At 33.7% G+C, this 24,824-nt stretch overlaps 1 protein-coding gene and 1 long non-coding RNA gene across 8 annotated transcripts in view; one reads left to right on the top strand and one right to left on the bottom strand.

The window, feature by feature from the left end:
* LOC145245895 (uncharacterized) overlaps nt 1–12,152 on the top strand; it is a 67,695-nt gene extending 55,543 nt beyond the window's left edge. Inside the window, exon 3 of the long non-coding RNA XR_013863044.1 lies at nt 11,939–12,152. This is a non-coding gene — a long non-coding RNA (uncharacterized LOC145245895). The remainder of the gene's footprint in view (nt 1–11,938) is intronic.
* LOC145245893 (uncharacterized) overlaps nt 1–24,824 on the bottom strand; it is a 321,405-nt gene that overhangs the window by 178,308 nt on the left and 118,273 nt on the right. For all 7 annotated transcript variants that reach the window (XM_080107620.1, XM_080107621.1, XM_080107622.1 and 4 more), the window contains exon 2: nt 8,134–8,352. In XM_080107620.1, the coding sequence (XP_079963746.1) occupies nt 8,134–8,352 (219 nt within the window). The remainder of the gene's footprint in view (nt 1–8,133; nt 8,353–24,824) is intronic.

Genomic DNA, 24,824 nt, shown 5'->3' with positions numbered 1-24,824 from the left:
TCCAACTCCTGTCTCATCGCTGCCATGTTGCATTCCTGTGCCATGGTTTACAAGTACTTTAACAGGGCTCTACGGACAAATTTATCTTTAGTTGACCTTTGACAACTAAATATTTTCATTTACTAGCCTAATAGAAAAGTTACTAGCCAAACCCACATGATTTTTAGAATATGACATCTTCGTCCTGTGACGAGTATGTACATCGTAAAGATTTGTGTGTGTGTGTGTTTTTATTTTTATTTTTTTAAATAAGTGTAATTTTATGTTGATACTTGAAGGTATAAGCAGTCTAATTTCTTCAGATATTTTTTTTAAACAGCCTTCGTTAAAAAAAAGAAAAGAAAAGTATATTGTTCTATTAAAGTTTTATTATTTAAATAATTTAACTTTGTTCGTTTTATAAAAAAAAAAGCTGAAAAGATATTTTTCACTCAGTAATGAACCTTGGAAGATTGTCAGTGAAAGAAATTCAATCGCCAAAAGATAAGTGTTTCATTATTTCTAGTTGCCACTTTTAAAAATCACTCGCAATGTAGAGTCCTATTTAATGGAATATGTTCTGATGAACTCATAGCACTTGTGCCCCCTCGGCGTACACACTCCTGACTACTTTTATTACTTGTGTGTACAAAAAAAACCCAAAAAAACAAACAAACACCAACCGTGTTTATTTTACATTTGAAAGCATGATTGTCACAACGGCCTAGCAGTTAACAGTCAGGATTCATAATACTTGGATCCGGGGTTTGAATCATTTAACTGCCAGCAATTACGTTGTCCATACTGATAAGTATAACACAAAACATTTATTGATATGGATATTAAAAATAATTCATAGTTATCCACAGACAGAATGTTTCAATAATTCGCTGTATCACAGCTCTTCAGTGTGATGATCCCAGCAGCACCTATCCCAAGCCCAGGATCGAATCAACAACCCCTCTCTCCACTTAAGAAAAAAAAAAAAAAAAAAAAAAAAATCAGAAAATAAGTAATTTTAATTAAATTTTCAATATTTATTAATCCAGAATTTAATGGATCTATGTGTGTGTATAATTATTTTTTAATATCAGCATTAGATGCAGACGATATTCATTCACAAATTTAAAATGCTAACTTATGCATATTCTTTTTGATTTCATTGTCAATCTTGTTTTCATAAAAACTTTAACTAGATTTTCATGCTTTTTTGTTGTTGTTTAATTATAGACATTTTGAGCGTCCATATTTGAAGAGAATAAATTATTTTAAACGAAAGGTAATTACGAAATAAACCCAAAACTATTCATTTTGGTTAACTTACAGATTTGTGATCTATTTGTATGTCTGTCAGTGAAGGACATGTTTTCTTTTTTGTTTTTTTACATTTAACAATTTACTATCCCTTTAAACTTTTATTACATTAAAAAGAATTTTAACACAAATAGATCACAAATGATTAGATAAAGCAAAATAAATTGTTTTTAACCCAACCAGTATTTCCTTAAAAATAATGTGTCGGTAATACGAGGATCGTTCCAAAAGTAAAGCTTCCTTATTTTTTTTTAACTCAAAAAGTTGAAGAGCTACAAAGATGGGGGTGATACAATTAAAACAAGTGACCTTTCGTGCTCCAGAATTTATTTTTCTACATAGTCACCACCATTCTCAATGTACTTTTGCCAGCGATGAACAATAGCTGTGCATTGGCGTCTGGAGCATGCTTTGTCATACGAGGGCATTCCAAAGGTAAAGCCTTCTACATTTTTTTTTAACTCAAAAGTTGAAATACTACAAAGACAGAAGTGACACCATTAAAATGAGTGATATTTTGCGCTACAGAATTTATTTTTCTACATTGTTCTCATCATTCTCAGTACACTTTTTTCAGAAATTCAATGACGCATCTCTGCTTCTGATGCACGTCGATGACAGGGATTGCTTTCTTAGAGTCTCACACCGTCAATATCTGCAACAGGAAAATGAAACTTTCAAGTTATGAATGCCTGAGTTCAGTCATCATAACAATGAAATTTGCAATCCCCTGTGATCCATTCAAGCTAATTAAAAAAAAAAAAAAAAAAAAAAATGGGAGGAATTACTTTTGGAACGCCTGACATAGTAATTAATACTACTACTTTAAATAATCTCGCTGTTACCACTGCTACTATTCACAGCAACATGTAGCTAATGGCATTGCAAACCTTGTAAACCTTTCTTCTGCGTTAGAGATGAAAATAAAAGGAGGGGGGGTGCTCTTCATTAATCCTAAGTCCGGGTAGCAATATGAAAATAAAAACATGGAAACGATGAATACGCCCGTGGACATAGCAGGGTCGTTAAAAATCAATTTATAATCTTAAGAACTCTAAAAAGTTCCTATTAACTTGCCTCCCGTCACGAAGGCAAAGCTAAGCACAAAGCCAGTTTTTACTGTGAGGAAAACCAAGCATCCCAAAAGAGGCAATCTAAATTAGTGTAAGAGAGTGCGGGCGCGCGTATGCAAATGCATACAAAATGCAAAATGACGTCCCTGTAAGGGAGAGAGAGAGAGAGAGAGAGAGAGAGAGAGAGAGAGAGAGAGAGCACGCACGTTAGAAACGACGTTCAAGAAGACAGGGTCAGAGAAGACAATCATTTCTCATTTCGTATGCATTTGTATACGGAATGCGAAATGACGTTACTGTAAGGAAAAACGACTATAAAAAAGAGAAAGAGCACGTTAAAGGGACGATTGCGTGAGAGACGTCACAGCCATAAAGAGAAGTCACGCGTGACGGGAGAATACGGAAATAAATGTTGTTGTTGCACGAAAAAGTGAATTTGATTTATTCTTTGTCTTAGTCTCCTTTACAACGTAGTCTGCATACGTGTGGGGTGGGTCCCATGAGTAAACGTCTGTGTAACGGTACAGTCGTACAAAAATAAAAATTACCGCTGCCTGCCTAGAAAGATTTCTTCGTCACAGAAAAGATCAAGCGTACTAGCAGAACTGATAACATACTTTGAATTATTTAGAATCAAATTAATAAAATTAAATATAAACAAACTAAGGCCATCAAATACTACACTTTACTCCTAACAAAAAGGAAACGGGACCGTTAAAAGTCAAATTAACGTAGATACACATTAAAAATGAAATAAAAGAAAGTAAAACGCCTATTTTTTTTTTTTTTTGATTACGTAAAAAAAAAATCCTGTAAACATGATTATATTTTGAATCATTTATGCTGGATAAATAACAGCTTGACCAGCATTAAATAAATAACTAAATGAATGAAATAAAATACGTAGGCGAAATAAACCTTCATAAATATATAAAAATTGAACAATTCCTAATAAAATGGCCGATCCACAAGACAATAATCATTAGTACTACCGATATAAATTATTTAAACAGAAATCTCGTTGGGAAATTATTCAAGAACAATTTATTTTGGTTTCGTTAATCCTCTGTGTGACCTATTTACATTAAAAATATTTCATCCGTAATAGAAATTATTAGCTTTTTCGGTTTTCTTAGATCCAATATTAACGAAACTCAAAATGCTTATAACTTATTAAATACTAGACATTTTTAGTCCATTAAACGCAGGTAGAAGTTAAAGCCCGTTGGTGAATGCTTTATGCCAAACTGATGATTGAATATGGTTAATTTTGCACTCATTTTCGCATTTGATACGAATCTCTATTAATCTCTAACTGTGCATTGAACAGATACCATAATGCTTAGTTTGCTGCACTTTATTATAATAAAAGTTTATACAAAATTTTAGCCAGATCGGACCAGTAGTTTCCGTGAAAAAAATGGAACAGAAAGACGGACTAAAAGAAATATAATATAGATGTTTTTGAATCCAGATCGATCACAAATGTGTAAGCAAATAAAAAAAATGTTGTTTTTAACTAATTTCCCAGCAGTATTTCTTTAAAAAAAAAAAAAAAAAAAAAAAAAAAAAAATAATAATAATAATAATAATGTAAGAGTAATTGTTACCCACAAAACATAAGCTAGACATGGAGAGATTATTTGATTTGATTTTTTTTCGTATTACAATTTGGAGTTAAAATTAAGGAAGAACATCATGTTTCTAAATTTTTGAGATGAGGATTAATAACTTGAATTATTTTGATTGTTCGGACTACTGTTCTCATCTTCAGTGTTATTTGCGCAACGTTTCAACCGATGTAACCTCCGACCTCAGTGCGGGTGATATTAAGAATACAATTGCAAATTACTTAAAACTTATACCCAATCATGGCTAACGGAACATGCATGCTATCCCTGGCAATTAAATAAAGGGTTCCGTTTGAAATTCAGTGCAGATTCCAGAGTTCAACAGAAAGATTCCGGAGTTCGAGAAATTACACCTGAAGAAGGTCGGAGGCTATATTGGCTGAAACATTGTGCAAATAACACTCAAGACGAGAACAGTAATCCAAATAATGTAAATAATACTTATAAAGAGCATGTACTTTTTTTTTTTATGACTTGACTCAAACATCTTGACATGAATGTACAACATGATTTTGAAATGGATTTAAACTTTAAATTTAATTTTAACTTAGAAGCCTTAAAAAACAAAAAACAAAAAACAAACATATGCCTTTCATTAACCCTAAGTCTGGGTGGTAATACGAAACATAAAAATTTTTTAAAAGTAGAGTGAGCGATGTCAATGTCAGAACTGTTAAAAGCTAATTTATACGGGACCTTTAAAGCTCAATTTTACCAAATACTGCTAAGTTAGCAAAACTCTTCTCAAATTCAAGCATTAAGAAAGGCAAAAACAATTTTTTGGGATTTTAATTTAAAACGAAATGGAATTTCTTACTATCTATGCTCCCTTCCTCTGTAAAACATTCACAACAAACACTCGTCTAGCTACAACCACTATCAATAATTTCCCTTACTCTCTATCGGTGCCTAAAACTAAATGAAACTTCTATAAGCAGAGTTTCTTTTCTAGAACTGTCTGTCTGTGGAACACAATACTGCAGGGCTGCATCTCAACTGACTATAATATGGTCATCTTCAAATTTAATGTTAAGTTCTTTTTGAGCTGACCTCTTAAATAAACAAACCCTTCCCAAGTTCCACCATTACTGATCTCACCAGCCACCTGATACTCATTAACTCTTAACCTCGAGTTGTCTTTGGGTCTTGATAAGTGGTGGTCCTCCTAGTAGAAAAAAAACAAAACACTTTTTGCAAACCTGTAGACTGGAGGGAAGTTCCTTAACTCCCGATGGCTTTGCAGAAAGGTTAAAAAAAAAAAAAAAAAAGAAAAGTTTCCCCCCAAAGTTATTGAAAGTTGGCTCATAATAGTGGCAATCACTACAATTAGGATTTGCAACCGGAAGTTTTTTTTTTTTTTTTTTTTTTGCAACAACATCTGAAAAAACCTGATAAAAATTATCAAGAAGAGGATCAAATGAATATTTTCCTCATTATTCACAACGTTCAGAAAATCCTTACAATTGAAGACAAACATTATTCATCATCATCATCATCATAATATTCAGTTTAATATCAGTTTTACATGCTGGCATGTGTTGGACAGCTTTTAGAAATTGAATGTGGGAGGTTGCTCTAATGTTTATATAAATTTATTTATAAGGCTCTACATTGAAAAATACTGATTTTAATTCATTTTATCATGATATTTGAACACACACACACACATATATAAGGGGAGAGAACTTGAATGTCTACTCGACACTATCCTCGAGTGTTTAAGGTCTCTCTGTACAGGGGCTTGTCAGAACAACCTGGCATGAGGATACTTTTCCCTAAAAGTAAACCCTGACCAAATATTCAAAATCGCATGGTATTCGCTGCCCAAACACGATCTCCTCGCTATGGCTAACTCAAATTAGCTTTTACGAGGAATGGTGCACCTTCGCCAAGTGACGTTACTTCATGCAATAGCACAATGCTGGATACTCTTCCAGACTAGATAAATTCTTGCCCTTGAATCCAGTAAGACTAAGAGACCAAAACAAAAGATATATTACAACGTATGAAAATGGTTAATTGGGGAGAGGAAAATTATGTTCTCAATTTCTTTACTAACCCAGTGTTTGAAAGATAAAGAATTAATGGAACATTCTAATATCTATGTATCTCATATAGAGTTTAATGTTAGCCCCAGGTAGTGGACCCCTTGATTTCTGAGAATTTTGACTGAAGTAAAATAAAACTATATATATATATATATATATATATATATATATATATTCTAGCAGTGTGCGTCCAGACTTGCCAGAGTGTAAAATATGCTTAAACATATTTTAATTCATGCAAATTTCGTATTTATTATTACAGAGCCAATTATCTATATTGAATATCATATTGTACCTAATATATAGTAGTGATTTCAAAAGTTAAAAAAAATAATGATTTGGATGCCATCAGCTAGAATCGAAACCAAAAACATTTAGCATTCCAACCGCATCTCCTACTGATATAGCTATCAAGAGATAGGTAAGAAAAGTTTTAATATTAAACGACTTGTAAGTAAAGCAAAAATATGCTGGCAAGTTGAAATGTACATTTTGCATTTTAACTTGCTGATATATGCCTGTACACATTATTCATCCATCCTTGGTGTGTACCTACTATTTTCTGTTCATTTCAGTATTATGTGGCCAGTAGTTTAAGAGTTTATCGGTTAAATATTTACACACACACATACATCTAGTGTTATATATATATATATATATATATATATAATTCCAGGTTAATATTTTCCAAAGGTGGAGCAACTAATAAAGTTTTAATGAGGAGTGCTCAATACCGAAGTAGGGTAGATATACTTTTTACATGTTTTACATAAGCATTTATGTTGTTGCACATTCATGAGCATGTTTCAGTCAGCTAGTTACAAATAGACCTCTTCTTTATTGCTTGTACAAAAGTCCATAATAAAAATTTTACAGGAGTTTCAAAAGTAGAAGTTTCATTATGGACTTATCTTTTGTATAAGCAATATCGCCTGAAGAGGTCTCTAGTTACTTGAAACTGGTTGACTGAAACATGCTCATGAATGTGTAAGGAACATATTAATGCTTATGTAAAGCAAATAAAAAGTAGTCTGTTTATTATACAAAGATTATTGGTTACATATGTGTATACATGTTTCAGTGGAATCCCAATTCAGGGACAACACTTCATCAGACCAAAAAAGAGTTGATATTGAAATGGATGTCAAGATTACATTGGTTTTTATAAGATATTTGAGTGCATCTACATTCCGGGGGGTGGGGGGATGGGGGGTGTATAATTTGTGAATGTGAGCAATAGGGTTTTTTTCAGAAGTGTGATGGGGGAAGCCGGGGATGCTGTTTCCCCATAGCGTCATTTGTAGGGAGGTGTTAGGTGATTCTTTTAGCTTGGTGGTTATTTATTGCCCTTGATTTTAAATTTCCCATATCCTTAGGTTGTTTTTTTGGTTATGCATCTTTTATTGGTGACGACTTTAATTTCCTTTTGATAAGTGTTATTTTTATTTATTAGTTTATTTATTTATTTTATATCTCTCGTTTTTTATTTTTATTTTTTTATTAATTCATTTGTTTTTAGTTTTCTAGTTTAGTTACTCGGAGTAAGGGGGAGTGTCGTTTCATGGTTAAACTGTTGACAGTTGGGAGGGGTTAGAATTCTATTAGTCTGGTGTCTACTTTTCTTGCTTTGATCTAAAGTACTTTTCTATTCCTATAGTCTCTACTACCTATATGTTAGGTGGCTTTTATGGTTGTTCTTTCTTTACTGTTGGCGACTTCCTATTGATAAGTGTTTTTATTTGTTTTTATCCATTTATTATTTATTTATTTTATATATATTAATTTACTTTTTTTTTTATTGTTTACTATTTTTCATTCTTTCCTTTGTTTTTAGTTTTTCAGGTTCTTTACTTATTTGTTTACTTATATATATGTCCTTATGTTTGGGTTAGTAGTTATTTTAAATGGATATATAAGCCTATTAATAAACATTAAATAAATTTGGTGTATTGGTAGTTATATTTTTCCCTATACAGTGATGTTTGGGGTAATTATCGTAGCAAAGGTATTTATGTGTATGTATATACTAATTTTCGATGGTTGTCATTTTTTTATTTTTATTTGGGCAGTTAAATATATATAGCTTACCAAGTTTGTCTGTTGGTTCCCATCCAAATCTCTGCTAGGGCTGTAGTTATATGCTGTAAGCGTGGTCCTGCCAGGTGTGGTTGACCCACTGGTCAGTGGGCTTGAACCTTTGTCCTGAGTGGTGATCTTCTTTTCCAACTGCATCATGTAGCTGGATTGGTGACCCAAGTCCTGTTCAAGCTGAGCAATTAGTTTTTCTTTATTTTTCAGCTCTTCAATCTGAATTAAAAAGAAAAAAAAAAAATTAAATTTAGAATGAAAAAAAAAAAAAAATGAAAGTTCAGATAATTTTCGATATTAACACATGTATCTGAATTTTTTTAGATAAGGATTGATAATTCTTATTATTCAAAATATTGTTTCCATTTTACCAAGTACTTTATCCACTACACCACGGATCTTTGGCATAACGGATAAACTATGTGGTAAAACTCAGTTGTAAGTTACACTCTTCTGAAGGTTGAAGATTTAATTGTGATTTACTTAGAACTTCTTCCCAGTCATGGCTGGTGGAATGAGGGCATGCTACTCTCATGGACTAAATAAAGGATTCGGTTTGAAATTCTGTGCAGATTCTTGAGTTCACTAGAAAGATTTCAGAGTTTGACAAGATACACCTGTAGAAGGTCAGAGGTTACAAATAACAATCAAGATGAGGACATTAGTCTGAGTAATTGAAATAATATGCAGCATCACACATCTCTATCTCTAAAGGAAGTTTGTCTATGTGTGCGTGTGTGTGTTTGTTCATTATCAACTTGAAAACGGCTCTTTATAATGTATCATTCATTTTTTAAAACTTTATTACCTTCCACTGTTGAGAGAGAGAGAGAGAGAGAGAGAGAGAGAGAGAGAGAGAGAGAGAGAGAGAGAGAGAGAGAGAGAATAGAAAGATTGGAATAATCCATTATAAATGAGATACTGTCTTTTTATTTTTAACTGGCTTTGCAAACTCACTTTTTTTTATTCAAATAATCTGACCAAAGCTCAATCGGCGACCAAACGGGTCACCACTACCCCATTTAAATTTTTTTTTTTTTTTATTTCCTAGTAAATTCTAATAACAGCTTGCATCCATCAGATCATAATGATGCATCATGGGTATTATTGTGCGTTCATTTTCAGACAACGCCTTATCAAGTGGCAGGCAAGAATGTTTTTTTTTTCTTTTAATAATCTTCATTTTAAAAAAAAAAAAAAAAAAAGACAAAACAAAACAAATTTTTGCAGCAGTTGAAATCCTTTGTTAACGAAATACGTGATTCATAATTTTTTTCTTTTTAAATAATATTTCTGTTTTTCTTTCTTTTTTTTTTCTGAGAACCAAGGTCAGAACCATACAAGTCGGGTCCACTCCAATCTGCCGAACTAATTACAGGCCTTTTATATGGACACTCCTAAACAGCTCAGGAAGTACTTAATAATTTTATTTCAAATAAACAGTTAACACACAGACATAAATATTTAGATCTATATACTAACTCAAGTACTTTTCTAGGGTGCATAAGAGGCCATATGTACAGGATGACCCCATCCTCTCTCTTACATAAAAAAGACACATGGAACTGTTAATATACACAAGTCTTTCAAAAAATCCAAACATATTTGTTGATAATATCCTTCGATCTAAGCTGGACTTGTCCAACAAATTTTAGTCATGAATACCCAACAGTTTTTGTTTTATTACTGTTCAATAATATACAGAGACACTTTGGTGATCGTCTCATCAGTAGGGAGTGTTATTTCCCAGATATTATCCGTGTAGTGATCTCAAATATCTATATATTTTGAACAAAACTAATGAACACACTTTTATTATTTATGTAGGATAAATGTACGACAACTGCTTCTGCTGATTCTCGATTCCTGCGATATTTAAGCACGAAAAATTAAAGGCGCCAAGAATCTTTGTTAAAAGAAAAAAAAAGAGGAAAAGTAAACACTTTTTTTTTTCAGACGAATATTAAAAAAATATACGAATCAAACATAAAAAAAATGTTTCTATGAGTTAAAAAAAGAAGATATTTGTTTACTTTTTTAAAAATCATAAATATTTTTTGTTTTATTCAGTAATAAACATTTACAAAACATAAAAAGAGACGATAATGAAAAGTAAATATATCAACAAATTTAATTCTCGCAAATCTCGGTCCGTCAATCTAAAAAAAAAAAAAGTATATTTTCTACAAAGATTTAAAAAAAAAAAGAAAAAAAAAAACACCGCATGCCAGTCTGTGTAAATTAAAATCAGTTGATTTTTGTTCTCGACACAAGAATCTCAACCTGCTTGAATGACGTCGAAATCTTAAACAAATAGAGAATCATCAGAAGCAGTTGTCAAGCTTTAATTCATCGTATATAATTAGTAGACCCCTAATGAAGAACATTTAAGATACAGAGTGTCCCCCAAACGCCTTTCAACAATCCCACCATCTTTGCTACAAATAAACTTCAATCTATACTTGACTTGACCACAAAGTTCCAACCATGAATGGCCACTTAATATAAGCTCGCCAGGATTTCTACTACCTTTTAATTCAAACAGGTGTCCTCAATTAATGGTGCTTCTAAACGAACGATTTCGTGATACATTTTTTTTTTTTACATATCTGTTTCGTTATGGAGAAATGTTAGTATCAGATTTTTCCGTGCATATTCTTTAAAAAAAAAAAAAAAAAGAAAAAGAAAAATGTTTTTGCTAAGAAAAAAAGCAAATATATATTTACTTTTTAACAATCGTAAATGTTTTTGTTGTTTTATTTAGTAGTAAATGTTTACAAAAAAACAAAAAAAAAAAACAAAAACAAAACAAGATGACGATGAAAAGTAAATACATCAACAAATTATTCAATTCCCGCAAATCTTTCGCATAATTTCTAAGCAAAAACAATTCTATTTTTCTGACGAGTATACGCACAAAAAAATTCGATATTGACATAGTAATAATTTATTGTTTCTGCATAACAAAAGAGATCTGTAAAAGATGTGCCGAAACTTTGTTGTGCTGAAAGAATTGTTTGGTAAGAAAAATAAATATATATCATGGCTCTTGTGAGCTGCGACATTGTTTGTCTGTGGAAATAATTATATAATTTCTCACATGCTGAATATATCGCTACTTGTTTGTAAATAAAGACAAACGGCTTGAGCACTATAAAAGTGGCGAACGAATGTTCGTTTGAACTGGACATTTGTTGAAGTCATTTGTGAGCCATGAGTCAAACGGATTGAACTGTCGACTATCAATGCGATGGTTCTAGGTTTAATCCTCGTCTAGCCATACTGATGAGTTGTGATACAACGAAACAGTACTGTATGTGGATGACCACACACAGACACACACACACACATATATCTATCTATCTAATATATATATATATATATATATATATAGAGAGAGAGAGAGAGAGAGAGAGAAAGAGGGCTAAATATATTATATTAGATCCTATTGTGATAAAAAATGCGATATTACAGATGTAGAAGACAAACTTAAATAATGAAAAATAAAATCTACATCATTTATTACTTCATCATTATCATCATAAATAATAAAAGATGAGGAAGAAAAATTTCATATAATTTTATTATATCATCAGAACAATAAGAAAAGGTTAAGGAGAAAAAACTCTTTCATTTAATACTGTTTGCTCCTCTTACCAGTGTGGAGCTGTTCTTATCACGGTAAGTTTTGCTTTGTTAAAGATTTACTCTTTGATAACGATATATAATTTCATGTGTGGTATTCACTACGATTGAATTGGGTTGATTTCTCTCATTTTTACAATTTTCTTATTTTTTCCCCCAGGAGATGGAGCATCTCACCGAATGCCAGACATCTACCCACTGTTTCAAAGACTCCAACCGAGAGATCCTTTTAGGATTCTAACCGTCTCTAATTACAGTCCACAAAGCAGACAGACCTCATTTTTATTTATTAGAATACGATGGTTTCTTTTGTCACTTATTTACTAAAACTTAGCAGACATGCAGCATTGGTTGTGAAGCAGCAAGAAATCTGACTGAACGAAAGTTGGAAAGTCGTAGTTTTGCTTGGTTTTAAGGTTAATTAACTTCGACGCCCAATAAAGGCAAACAGAACCAAAAGATAATAAAAAAAAAAGACAAAAAAAGAAAGAAAGGGATAGGAAAAAGAAATAAAAAAAATAAAAAACAAAAAGAAATAGAAAGGAGACTGAAACATTGATACTGACCGACATCCTCTACAGTTTGAAAGCAACAAACCCATTCCACAGAAAAGAATGCATAGTATGTATACTGGTAACAGTAATAACCGATTTACCTATTGACTTGCTAAGGTGCTTAATATAATAACACCTTGGTGAATGTAGCCTTATTATAACGAATAAAAGGCACACAATATCTTGCCACATAATTTGGGTTATATTACATGATTAAATTATAATTCAAGCACATAAATATGGCAGTAGAGATCATAGTAATTACAAATTAAAATTGCCAACCAAGTTATATATCTATATACAAGGTGAGACACACACACACCACAAAAATGCCATTGATGGAATCTATATGAATAAAATAGTAGCTGTATGTGTATCTGTCTGTGTGTAAATATTTAACTGATAAACTCTTAAACTACTGGTCACATAACACTGAAATTAACAGGAAATAGTAATCATATACCAAGGATGGTTTATGATAAGTAAACTCTTTGTTTGGATGGATGGATGGATGAATAACGCACAGATATATATCAGCAAGTTGAAATACAAACTGTTTATTCTAACTTGCCGACATTTTTACTTCTTTCTGCGCATGGGCAAATTCAATTCATTTCTTCAAGTCGTTTAATATTAAAACTTAACTATTTGACGATAGCTATATCGGTAGGGAACGTGGCGGATTTTTTTTTTTTTTTTTTTTTTCATTTTTGAAATTAATACTATATCTTAGGTACAATATAGTATTCAAAAGAGAATTGGTTTTGTAATGATAAACTCAAAATCTGCATGAATTAAAATAGGTTTAAGATACTTTATGACCCGGCAAGGTCTGACGTCCCTTCCCCTAGTTGTTAATAAAATTCACAATCCTTTCCATAATCCAATCATATTTCCTACAAATAAACTTTAGTGTATGCCTGACTTATCCACCTAGTTTAAGCCATAAATGCCCAACAGTCTTTGTTTGAGCCTCCTTTTTCTGAATGACTACAAATTACCCTTACAATATAAAGTGTAAAAACCATTCCATTGATCTTTGATCTCTCAAATCATTATTAAACGCTAACCATCAAAAACTCTGACTCGGATTCCTGCGAGTCCCAAAAACTCCGACTCGGATTCCTGCAAGTTCCAAAAATATCAAGCTGGATTCCTAAAGAAATTGACAAATGATGCAACTGTTTAAATGGAATTTGCTGCACATGCACACTATGTCTCTATATACAGTTAGGTAGGTGTATATTTTATATACTTCTATGTATAGGATTCACTCCCAAACTAATCAATAGAACATTAGGCATAAGAGTGGGTAATGTGGGCTATATTTAGTTTAATTTAGCTTTATGCAAAGGGAATAAAAACGGGATAAAAGTCCTTTGCGAAAATTCAAATACCCCTGACTTTTATGAAATTCTAACAAAGAATAAGGGACATCATTTAATCGGTGGTATTGACTAGCGTTCTGGCTATGAATCTCGGAATTAAAGCGCTCGCTACAACTAGCCAAACTGAGGTGTGAAATGATGAAACAGCTGTCCATGGATAACTATATCATAACTACAATTATATAAATATCAGAAAGTATAGATCGATTTGCGCAGGTATTTTTCTGATGTTTATATAATTTTACTTTATAAAATCTCTACATATGCATTGAGCACTTTTGAAAAAAATGTTTTTTTTTTTTTTTTTAGTTCAATACGTTTGAATTTATGGCGTACAGTTTTTCGTTTATTACAGGTATATTTTTAATTCTTCTACATGGTGTCCAAAAAGTCCCTGAAGGATTTTGAACTTAAATAGAGAATTTATTTTTAATAATATCTTTCTGTTATTTGAACACAATCTCACTAAGACATTCGTAAATTAAAAAAAAAAAAAAAAAAAAAAAAAACTGCAAAATTCAAAAATTCGTTCCTGATATTTTCCTTCAATTCTTGCAGGGCTTGGGTTTGATGTTTCAAAGTCTGCCAGCTCGTGGAACAAAATAAGGAGTTAAATTGCAATCCAGAGATTCTGTAATCTGTTATGAATAATGTTTTGGAAAGAGCACAAATATGCAAAGCTGAAAATGGACAGCATTTAAAAGACATTATTCTTCATGAATAAAGATTGTTTGAATGTTGCAGTTTTTTTTCTGAAATTTCACAATGTCTTAGTCGGATTTCGATAAAATCACAGAAAGATATCGTCAAAAATAAAGAATCTATTTAAGTTCAAAACCCTTCGGTGACTTTTTGGACACTCTGTACAAACACATGTTACCTTTATTTTGCTTTGAAACTGACAATAAATTACAGTATGGCATAACTTTGATCCGTCAATTGATACATTTGCTATTTCCTATGTTTATTACAGCTCTATGGTTTAAAAATAACCATTTATTCAACGTTTTTTTTACTAGTGTTGACGATTAATCGGAATCAGAAAAACCAGAACTTTTTGTGGTAGCGGAAAAATTTGAGCCTACTTTCCGATGCTAAAAACGATTTTTTTTCTTTGTTATTTTTTTGTTTACATTTGTTTAAAACTTAATTTTCCATTGCTGATACGAATCATAAGATGATAAATATTTATTAATTTTAAACTACCAATAAAACTAAAATGTCATACACACGAGCATATTTTTACATTTGCGAAAATATATGCATATATTACATGGATTCTTGCGGTAATCCAAACCTCATCCTCCAACAAAAACAACTCTACATTTAAAAAATTTAATATAATCAAAATCAGTCATTGTATTCGAATCAAAATCAGAAATTTAGAACAGAATCAGTAATTGTTTTGGAATCGGGAAAAATATTGAAATCGTCCCCTCACTTATAGATATATATATACACATACACACACAATTATATAAATGCAACTTTGTGTGTGTGTGTGTGTGTGTGTGTGTGTGTGAATTAGTTCCTCATAGACTCCAAAACGGCTGAACAGATTTTATTTAAAATTTACAGAACTTTAGTGTATAAGTCTGGGAGTGATCTTAGTTAAGTTTTGTCTCAGAATACCTCTGATAATTACCGATAAATGATAATCGAAATTGTTATTTTGGTTTATCTATCATCGCTAAAGCCATTTTTTCCATGTCGCATCGCTTAGTAATAATGATAAAAAAAAAAAACGGGCCATGAAAATTCTACTGTGGGTGTAAGTTGATAGTGTTTTTTTTTTTTGTTTTTTTTTGCATAACATGGTCTACCGGGCGGTTTCACGGATTTCAATGACAATAAAAATATAGGAGTGTGAAATATTTGTTGATCATCATTCAATCCCGGGCAACGTCGGTCTCTCTGCTAGTGTATATATATATATATATATATATATATATATATATATATATATATATATATATATTTGTAGTCATCGATATACAGTCCTGTTTCATTGTATCACAACTCATCAGTGCCACTAGACTAGCACCTCTCCCAAGCCGAGGATTGAACCTACAACCATCGTGTTGACAGTCAGCAGTTCTACCGATCGACACATGGGAGCGGCGCCCATAAATAATCTTGCCAAATGTCTATTTGAACAAACATCCGTCCACATATATAAACAAGTTTATAGCTAAATATTTAAAAGTTTTCTAAGAATCGGAATCGATAATTGTATTGGAATCAGAAATATTTGTGGATTGATCTCATCACTAGTATTCATCTAAGTGTAGTAGTTGATGGGCAAAAATCAGAAGCTCATAGTATTAATGCTGGAGTCCCTCAGGGGTCCATCCTGGGCCCAACTCTTTTCCTGATCTACATTAATGATCTTCCAAATCACATCCTTACATCATTTGTAGACATTTATGCTGATGACACTACCATTTATGGTAGCACATCTAAGTCAGTAAACGACCAAGTTCTCTCCGATTCTCTCTCCTCTGATCTTGAGCATGTGGTACAATGGGGAAAGGAGTCGCTGGTTACTTTTAATGCATCTAAAACCGAGCTTCTCTCTTTACATCATCAACGTTCTGATCCACATCTTGCATAAGTCGAAATGAATGGCTCTCATCTTGAGGAGGCCTCAAGTTTTGACAACCTTCTGGGCTTGACCTTTACACCTGATTTTAAATGGAACAGGTACATCAAATCTGTTGCCAAGGCCGCTGAACAAATGGTGGGATTCTTCTATCAACCCAGTAGATATCTCAATGCTGATGTAATTCTCTATCTAGATAAGAACCAGGTACGTCCAAGGATGGAATACCGTTGCCACATCTGGGCAGGAGCTGCTAGAAAGGACTTGTCCTGCCTTGAGAGAGTTCAAAATAGACTTCGTAGCCTCGTAGGAGATGTCCTTTTCTCTTCCCTGCAACCTCTTTCTCACAGAAGAGATGTTGCGAGTTTGTCTCTGCTTTATCCTTATTTTCATGGCAAGTGCTCGGCTGAGCTCCAATCTACGCCCCCCCCTCGCCAAACTTTCACAAGAAACACTCGTCTAGCTGAAAACACTATCAATAATTCCCCCCACTCTTTATCTGTGCCTAAACCTAAACATAGATTCCATGAACAAAGCTTCTTTCTTAGAACTGCATGCCTGTGGAATTGTCTTCCGTTTTCCTGCTTTCCAGCTGACTACAATATGGTTGTCTTCAAGTCTAACGTAAACAAGTTCTTGATTAGCCGTCCCACTTGTTAACAAATTTACCAAATTTCCATTACTAACGATTACTATATTGTCCAATTTCTACTGTACACTCTTTAACCTTTATCCTCGAGTGGCCTCTTGGCCTTGATAAGTGGTGATGCCTATGTGAAAAAAAAAAAAAAAAAAAAAGTGGCGGTCTCAGCAAAAATAAAAATAAATAAATAAGTGTGGTACATTGCTATGGAAATAGTATTGACTAGGTAAGAAGCAATCATTCTTTCTTGCTGGACAATGTAGAGGTGATGAAGGGGTCGGTAGGAGGTACAAAAACGTTGGTAAATAAAAAAAGCAAATAAAATGGAACTAATACAGATTTATAAATGGGATTGAATGGATGAAAAGACAGTTATCTGCTTTTACACTTGTGCTGATGGGTCAGAGGATTAAAGCTTGAACTATCAGGGCAAGGGTTAAAAAAGAAAACGACCGAGTTTTCAAACAATCTCACTGGCCTTCGCTCGGGCCAGGTAGTATTTGTATCGTAATTGGTCCGTGGTCAATGTAGGGTGAAACCCTTCATACTGAGACAATTACTATCCCCCCCCCCACATTAAAAACGACTTTGTGTTTATTGTAGCGAAGCAAATAAATAACACACTCTCACATCTAGCCACACTGAAAAGCTGTGGTAGAACAAAATAGTGCCTATGAATGACATAAGTTATGAACATATATGTGGCAATCAAGCTACACAATATTTTCTGCATTTCATCCCCGTAAGGACTCGCCAGGCTAAAATTTTAGCCTGACGAATTCTTACAGATATGAAATGCAGAAAATTCTGTATAGCTAAATTGCTATATAAATATTTTCATAAAATAATGTAGCTCTACCCATGCATTGAAGTAAATACCGAAAACTAATACATAAAATAAATAAATAAAATTTTATGTGGATATATGAAATCATATATGATTTTATTTGACATTGTTTTGCCGATAGTGATAAGACTCGCTTATCTACAGTGAATGCTATGAGACAGTGAGTTACAATATATATCTTGTTTCTTTACCTTTGAGGCTTGGTGTATATAAATTACACCAAACCTCAAAGGAAAAGGAAACGATAACAACAACAATCGCTCCTGATGATGATAGAAAGCGCTTGAGTAGAATATGGTTGAACAACAACTTTTGGGCGCCATTTTACACAGCATGCCAGCTGAAATAAAAAAGACCGCTCGGCAAATTGAAAAGATATCCCGAAAAATCGGAAAAAAGAATAACTCTGTCATGTTCAATCAGACGGGTTTGAATAATGACTTGCTGCCAATATATATATATATATATATATATATATATATATATATATATATATATATATATATATATATATTATGCATTAAGCTGCGTCTTGTAGATGTTATTGTTTGCACTGGTAATATCAAACAAGCTATATATTTAATCCACGGGGCTGGATATAAATAAAAAATCTTACAAAGTGAAAAACGAGACTTGTACAAGATTCGAACCTGTGCCTGAAAAGAGGGACTGCCTATCCGTGGTTGTCATATTAGACCAGTTTACTAACGAGCCATACGTTCCGAGAAAGCTGAAATTGTACTTTGCTTTGCAACCTCCCCCTCCACCGATTCATCCGGGCTCATTAAGTGAACCAACGGGTCATTTTACCTAGTATACTTACACTAGATATGTTTAATATAGTTTTCCAAAACTAGCACACGGAAAATGACATTAATAAAATGAAATGTGTTTTCAGTAAAACTTAAAAACAAAAAAAAAAGTACAGACCCAGAGGTGATGCTCATCTATCGAGTGGCGCATGGAAAAACTACAAAATAGATTCACTTTTGGCGTCATGTTGTTTCCCGCGAATGGTTGTTCCATAATGAAAGTGTACAATCCAGAGTGTAGCCGCAAGAAAAACGGAGACACCAAAGAATTGTGCTCATATAACATGCATTTAAATAGAAGGAAAATATATCCCGGAATAAAGACACCTATCTGGAGGAGAGCAAAGATAAATTGTTGCAAGACAATAAAACAATCTTTTTTTAAAAAAAAAAGAAAGAAAGAAAGAAGGGGAGAAAGAGGAGAGGGAAGAAGGGTATCCGCTGATATAAAAGGCCGCTGCTATAATCGCTTAAGACGGACGACCAGCGTGGACGTGCGTACGTCATTCAGGCAAGCGCGGGACGAACTGGATAAAGAGAACTGCATCGAGAGAAAAGAGGAGGAAGAAGGCCTAGTCATTGATTCGGTACGAGCATGAAAAGGTTCCCAAGTTCATTGGACAGATTTTTTTTTTTTTTCTTTCTTTTTTTTTTAAAGATATACGTTTCCCTGGGGAGTTACCATTCAAGGTCACCATGTTTGCGGGTCTTTTGAAGCAGCAGGGTCATCCTTTGTTGAATCTACTACACTTTAAATGTTTACGTTTGTTGTTGGCTTGTGTACAGGTGAATGCGTGCACGTGTTGTTTTCTGAGCACGGAACATGGTAAGGCGGCGAGGTGAGGGGGGAGGGTCTTGAAAGAATCAATATGTTTATGGGTCCAAGGTGCGTTGTGTTGTTAATGCGAATATTTAAGTGTGCGTTCGTATGGATATACACGTATTAGTGCAGTCACTTACTCTCCACCAAAAATTACGAAGAAAAAAAAAAAAAAAAATGCTTCACCAATGTTCGCACTCACTACTACAACATTCATATGAAATTATAGAATTACATCAGTAATTTCATTTTTCATACGTAAATTATCATTTCTGATGACAAAAAAAAAACAAACAAACAAAAAAAAACACCTGTCGTTGACTTTTTAATATAGATTGGAGCATTTTTTCCCCCTAGTTCATTTCAGGTGGTGCATGCACTGGTGCAGTAAGTCAGCGATGGTTGTCTGACTTGTAATTTGCTTTCTTGCTTCTCTCACCACTTGAAATGGTTTCATACAGGGGCTAGAGAAGGGCATGGATTTTACTAAATTTTGCGTGAAATAAACGACAAAAGTCTATATTCCAAATTTCAAGATGTTGGCCATCTTACAATTTATTCCTTCAAGTATGTTGACAGGCACAATTCTTGACAGCACCTGTTTCGTAGCACAAACTCCTTCATTTAATTATGTCGATCAATGAATTTATTCTGCTCTTAACTCTTATGGAGAAAAGGCACCTACCAGACAAAAAAGAAGAATCAAGGGCAGAATAGATTCACTGATTGATATATTAATTCAATGAATGAGTTTGTGCTACGAAACAGGTGCTGTCAAGAATTGTGAATGTCAACGTACTTGAAGGAATAAATTGTAAGATGGTCAACATCTTGAAGTTTGGAATATAGACTTTTGTCATTTATTGTTTATATGCTCTGTAATTACACTGAGCTTCATAAATCAAAGGTGAAATATAATTGAAGAAACATATATATAAAGTAAATAAAAATGTACGTTCGTAAGAAATCTACGGAGATAAATGTTTTTATTATTGTGTTTTATTTTCTGATGTTTTGATACACGATTTTAGTGTTTCTTTCTGACGAGTCATACACTTCCATATTTTGTGTGTTCAAAAAGTTGACGAAACGGTCTGTCGAAAACTGGATCTTTTTAAAAATGAATAAAGACATGGTTACCGGAATCATATATACACTAAGACTCGAATTTTAAAGTAACCCCCCTCCTCCCACCCCCACATATTCCCCTTCCCCTCATGTATCCCTATGCCCTCAGCCACACCAGAAATGAACTTCCCAGACCCTCCCCTACAAGTTCCTTAAACCCCAAAACTAAAACATTATCGACATATCAAACGCCCCCCCACCTTCCCCCATTGTTCCCTTTCTCTCTTCCTCTTCCGCCCTCCTCGCCCCCCCCTGACCTCATCCACTCTTCCAACTCTTTCATACCAAAATAGCGAACATTTCTGTAAAAGTCTGAGGACGCTACAACGCCAAAAAAAAAAAAAAAAAAAAAAACGGCCGTGTAGCTGAAACAATAATGTAACTTAACAGAAAGATATGGTAATAAAAAATAAAACGCATATTTGCTCTACAACAGTATTGAGCACTTTCTTCAGTTTTTATTAATTACCATCTCCACTATATACATATATATATATATATACACACTAGCAGGGAGACCCGACGTTGTCCAGGATTGAATAAGGATCAACAAATGCTTCTTCACCTTCCCATATTTTATTGTTATCGAAATCAGTGAAATCGCCCATTTTCCAATCAAATCTAGCTGAGGACCCCCCGTGGTGCACCAGAAGGTAGCTTCACATGCCTCCTGAAGTGACTTAGTCCACAATATATTGTAGTTTACATTGCCCTGTAGGGAACCTGTTTTTATAAAATTATTTTCATATAATGGCTTCAATTAAAGTTTAAAATGCAAAAGTCAAGTATCATCGTTCAATTGTGCTTTAAACAGAAACATTCATTTCTAACGCGCCCTTGTCATATCAAAGAACCTACTGTTGATTTTATATGTTGAGCCTTTCTGCTTGTGCAGTAATAAAACTTCTTAAATGCACGTGTGATGCTAGACTGTTTAAGGTATTAACTTTAGTCAAAATCGCCTGTTCTTTCTTTCATTGGATTATTTCAATTATTGATACTTATCGAAGATATTTCAATATAAAAACTATTTAAGAACACTGCCGGCTACATAAAGTACATTTGTGTGAAATTTACAAAAAATCGCCCAGCCGATGTACACACACAATTTTCCTTTTATATAATAGTAAATATAGAGGGTGTCCAAAAGTCCCCCTCAAATAAACAATCTAAGTTCAAAACCCTTCAGTGACTTTTGGGACAACCTGAATATATTTGCATATTTACAGAAATCCCACCCACTGATACTCTTCAGATGGACATGATTTTGGGGATTTTTGTAAAACTTCAGGTATCGATTAGTGATGGGACGATTCCAATATTTTTCCTGATTCTGATACAATTACCGATTCCGTACTAAATTCCCAGATTCCGATTCTTTATAAATCTTTAAATATTTAACTTATAGAAGTGTTATTTTGTCCCGATTACTGTAAAAAGACACTTATGAGGGTGTGATTTAGAGATTTTAGTCTTACTGGAAGCTTAAATCAATAAATATTTATTATTTTATTATTACTACAAACAGTGGAAGATGTTTCTTAAACCAAAATCAAATAAAAAAGATAATTTAAGAAATCGGTTTTGTCATCGGAAGCTCAAATTTTTCCGATTCAGATACCCCCAACCTGATTTTTTCGATTCCCGATTCCGATTAATCGTCCCAACACTAGTATCGATGACCGATCAAATTAATGTATTATGTTATTTGTAACACACACAGACACATACCATGTGCATGCACATACACACACACATAAGCCAGAAAACTAACCTTTCAAATTCATAACAAATTAAGGCAGCAACTCTTCGCCAAACAAAAGGGAACAATTCCTATATCAATAATAACTGACAATAAAATTTAGTCAGCTTTTGGCCAAGATCAAAGTGTAGTATCTGTTTCGGCAGATACTGCAAGCAAAGACCATATGTGGGGGCAATTCCACATATAAGACCTTGGTCAATGTAGGGGCAAACCTTCATACCAATTGTCACTATCCAGCTCCCCTACTCCCCGGGGAGTTGGTCCCCATTTCCCCTTCACTCCTCACATTAAAAATCGGCCTTGTGCCTAATTTGCTCGGTGGGGGAGCAAATAAATACCAAAGTGTAGTATCTGTTCTTCAGATGCTGCACTTCCATTTCTTGTTCTCTTTCGGTGGAGGAGCAGTCCTTCATGACTGAGACAATTTTTTTATTTTTGTACCTTTTCTCCACGTTAAAAAACGTTCTGGTGCCGTGGGGAGGCATTGTAAATAGGTACAATTAAATGGTATCACCTCATCAAAACTATGTGGATCTCGTTTGTCCCTAGAAAGAAATGTATTTACTCGAAAACGGATGACATCATAAACGGTTCACACAAATTGTTGGCAAGAGTAGCATGACGTCATAAAAGATGAACAGAGAGAGAGAGGGCATACAATGCCAGGAAAACGTGCATGTTTGCACAGACATGCAAAGTAAATTTTTTTTTTTTTTACCTCCTTAATTCGATTCAATATGTTTATCAGTTTTGCTACCCATTGTCTCTAATAAACCCTAATAAAGACGGATAAGGTTGGAAGTCTCTCCATCCATCACCCTCTCCCGTTTTATTTATTTGCCGGGGACATGCTGGCCCTAATCTACCCTAACAGTCACGCACGCGCGTAAGATGACTCTACATAGAGATACAGTTTTATTTTTTTGTGTGAACATATCAGAGTGGGTGTCACCTTATAAGATGGATATCTAAAATGACTGAAACAAAGAAGAAGCTGACACAGGTGGTCGTCGGTAGTAACCCCTTGGCTGTTATGGCCCTTGGAATGGGAGCATGGAGGAGCAATCTTGATAAAAGATGGAGTACATAGACAGAAAAAAAGAGGATGTGGAGAGAGACACAGAGTAAGATAAAAAAAAACAAGGAGAGAGAGAAAAGGAGAGAGAAAAAGTGAGAACGCAAGAAAGAGAGAGTGAAAAAAAGAGAGTAAGAGACAGAGCGAGAGCAAGAAAGAGAGAGAGTAAGAAAGAGAGAGAGAGCAAGAAAGAGAGAGAGAGCAAGAAAGAGCGAGAGAGCAAGAAAGAGCGAGAGAGAGAGCAAGAAAGAGCGAGAGAGAGAGAGAACAAGAAAGAGAGAGAGCAAGAAAGAGAGAGAGAGAACGTGAGAGAGAGAGAACGTGAGAGAGAGAGAGAGAGCCAGAAAGAGAGAGAGAGAGAGAGAGAAAGCCAGAAAGAAAGAGAACAAGAAGTTGTAATCTAACTAGTTGATTTTACCTTTTCAGTTGATTTTTCTTTCTCACAACTTTATTGTGATCCTTGTCTATGTCCGAATGTTTATTTCAATAACTCTCTCCATATGTCTCTACCTGTCGCCATTTAGGAGAAGGAAAAAAACTGTGGAGAAAATCTGATGAGGGTGGGGACAACGAGTTGGAGGGAAGGGGAGATAACAATTGATTTAAAGAGCAGCGAGAGCAAAAGATGACACACGCTTGGGACAATCTTATTGAGTTGGTCACCTAGAAATAAAGTGGAAAACCAAGTAAACCTCTGCACGAAAGAAAAAAATGGAAGCTGGTTGCTTGGAGAAAAGGAAAAATAATAATAAAAATAAAAAAGTACTTTTAGTTACAATTGAATTCAATTAGTTGAGATTAGAATATTCGTGCTAATGTCTTATATAATAATACTAGAAGAATACCCGTTTTAGTAGGGGTAGATTTCCTCCTTGCCTAAGGTCACAGGAACCCAAGTGAAACTGAACTCTTACTGCCTTTACAAACAAGATTCCAAGGCCAATAACCTCACTCTCTCCTGACGTTCTACGGCTGAAACAAGACCTGTTCTACACAATGTATTGTAATATCTTTTTTTATTAATCACACGTCAAAAAAAAAAAAAAAAAAAAAAAAAAAAAAAAAAAAAAAGAAGAAGAAGACTGGCATGGTTATTCGGTGTTACTTGGGAATAAGGCTAGAGGCATGGACAACAACATAGAAGAGTTAAAAAGTGTATGTGACAGCTTTCTTTATGAAACTTCTCTCTAGGGCTTTCTATACCAACTGGACGAATTACTACATAATTACATTAAACTGTTGTTCTAAATGTCAAACCTCTCTCTGACTAATGCTGCACCATTGTTTTGTCTCCTTAAGATTAAATCAATGTATATCTTATTTTATTTACTTCTACTTGGAGGTTCATCACTTATCAAGGCTAGGAAACCACTCCAGGATAAGGTTTAAATCCAAGATAGATTGCGAGACAA

This window comes from Euprymna scolopes, chromosome 23, assembly GCF_053919585.1.
Source record: "Euprymna scolopes isolate OS-2025 chromosome 23, ASM5391958v1, whole genome shotgun sequence".
In the NCBI taxonomy this organism is placed as follows: domain Eukaryota; kingdom Metazoa; phylum Mollusca; class Cephalopoda; order Sepiida; family Sepiolidae; genus Euprymna; species Euprymna scolopes.
The sequence above is the reverse complement of the archived record's forward strand: the minus strand, read 5'-3'. Positions and strand labels throughout refer to the sequence as shown.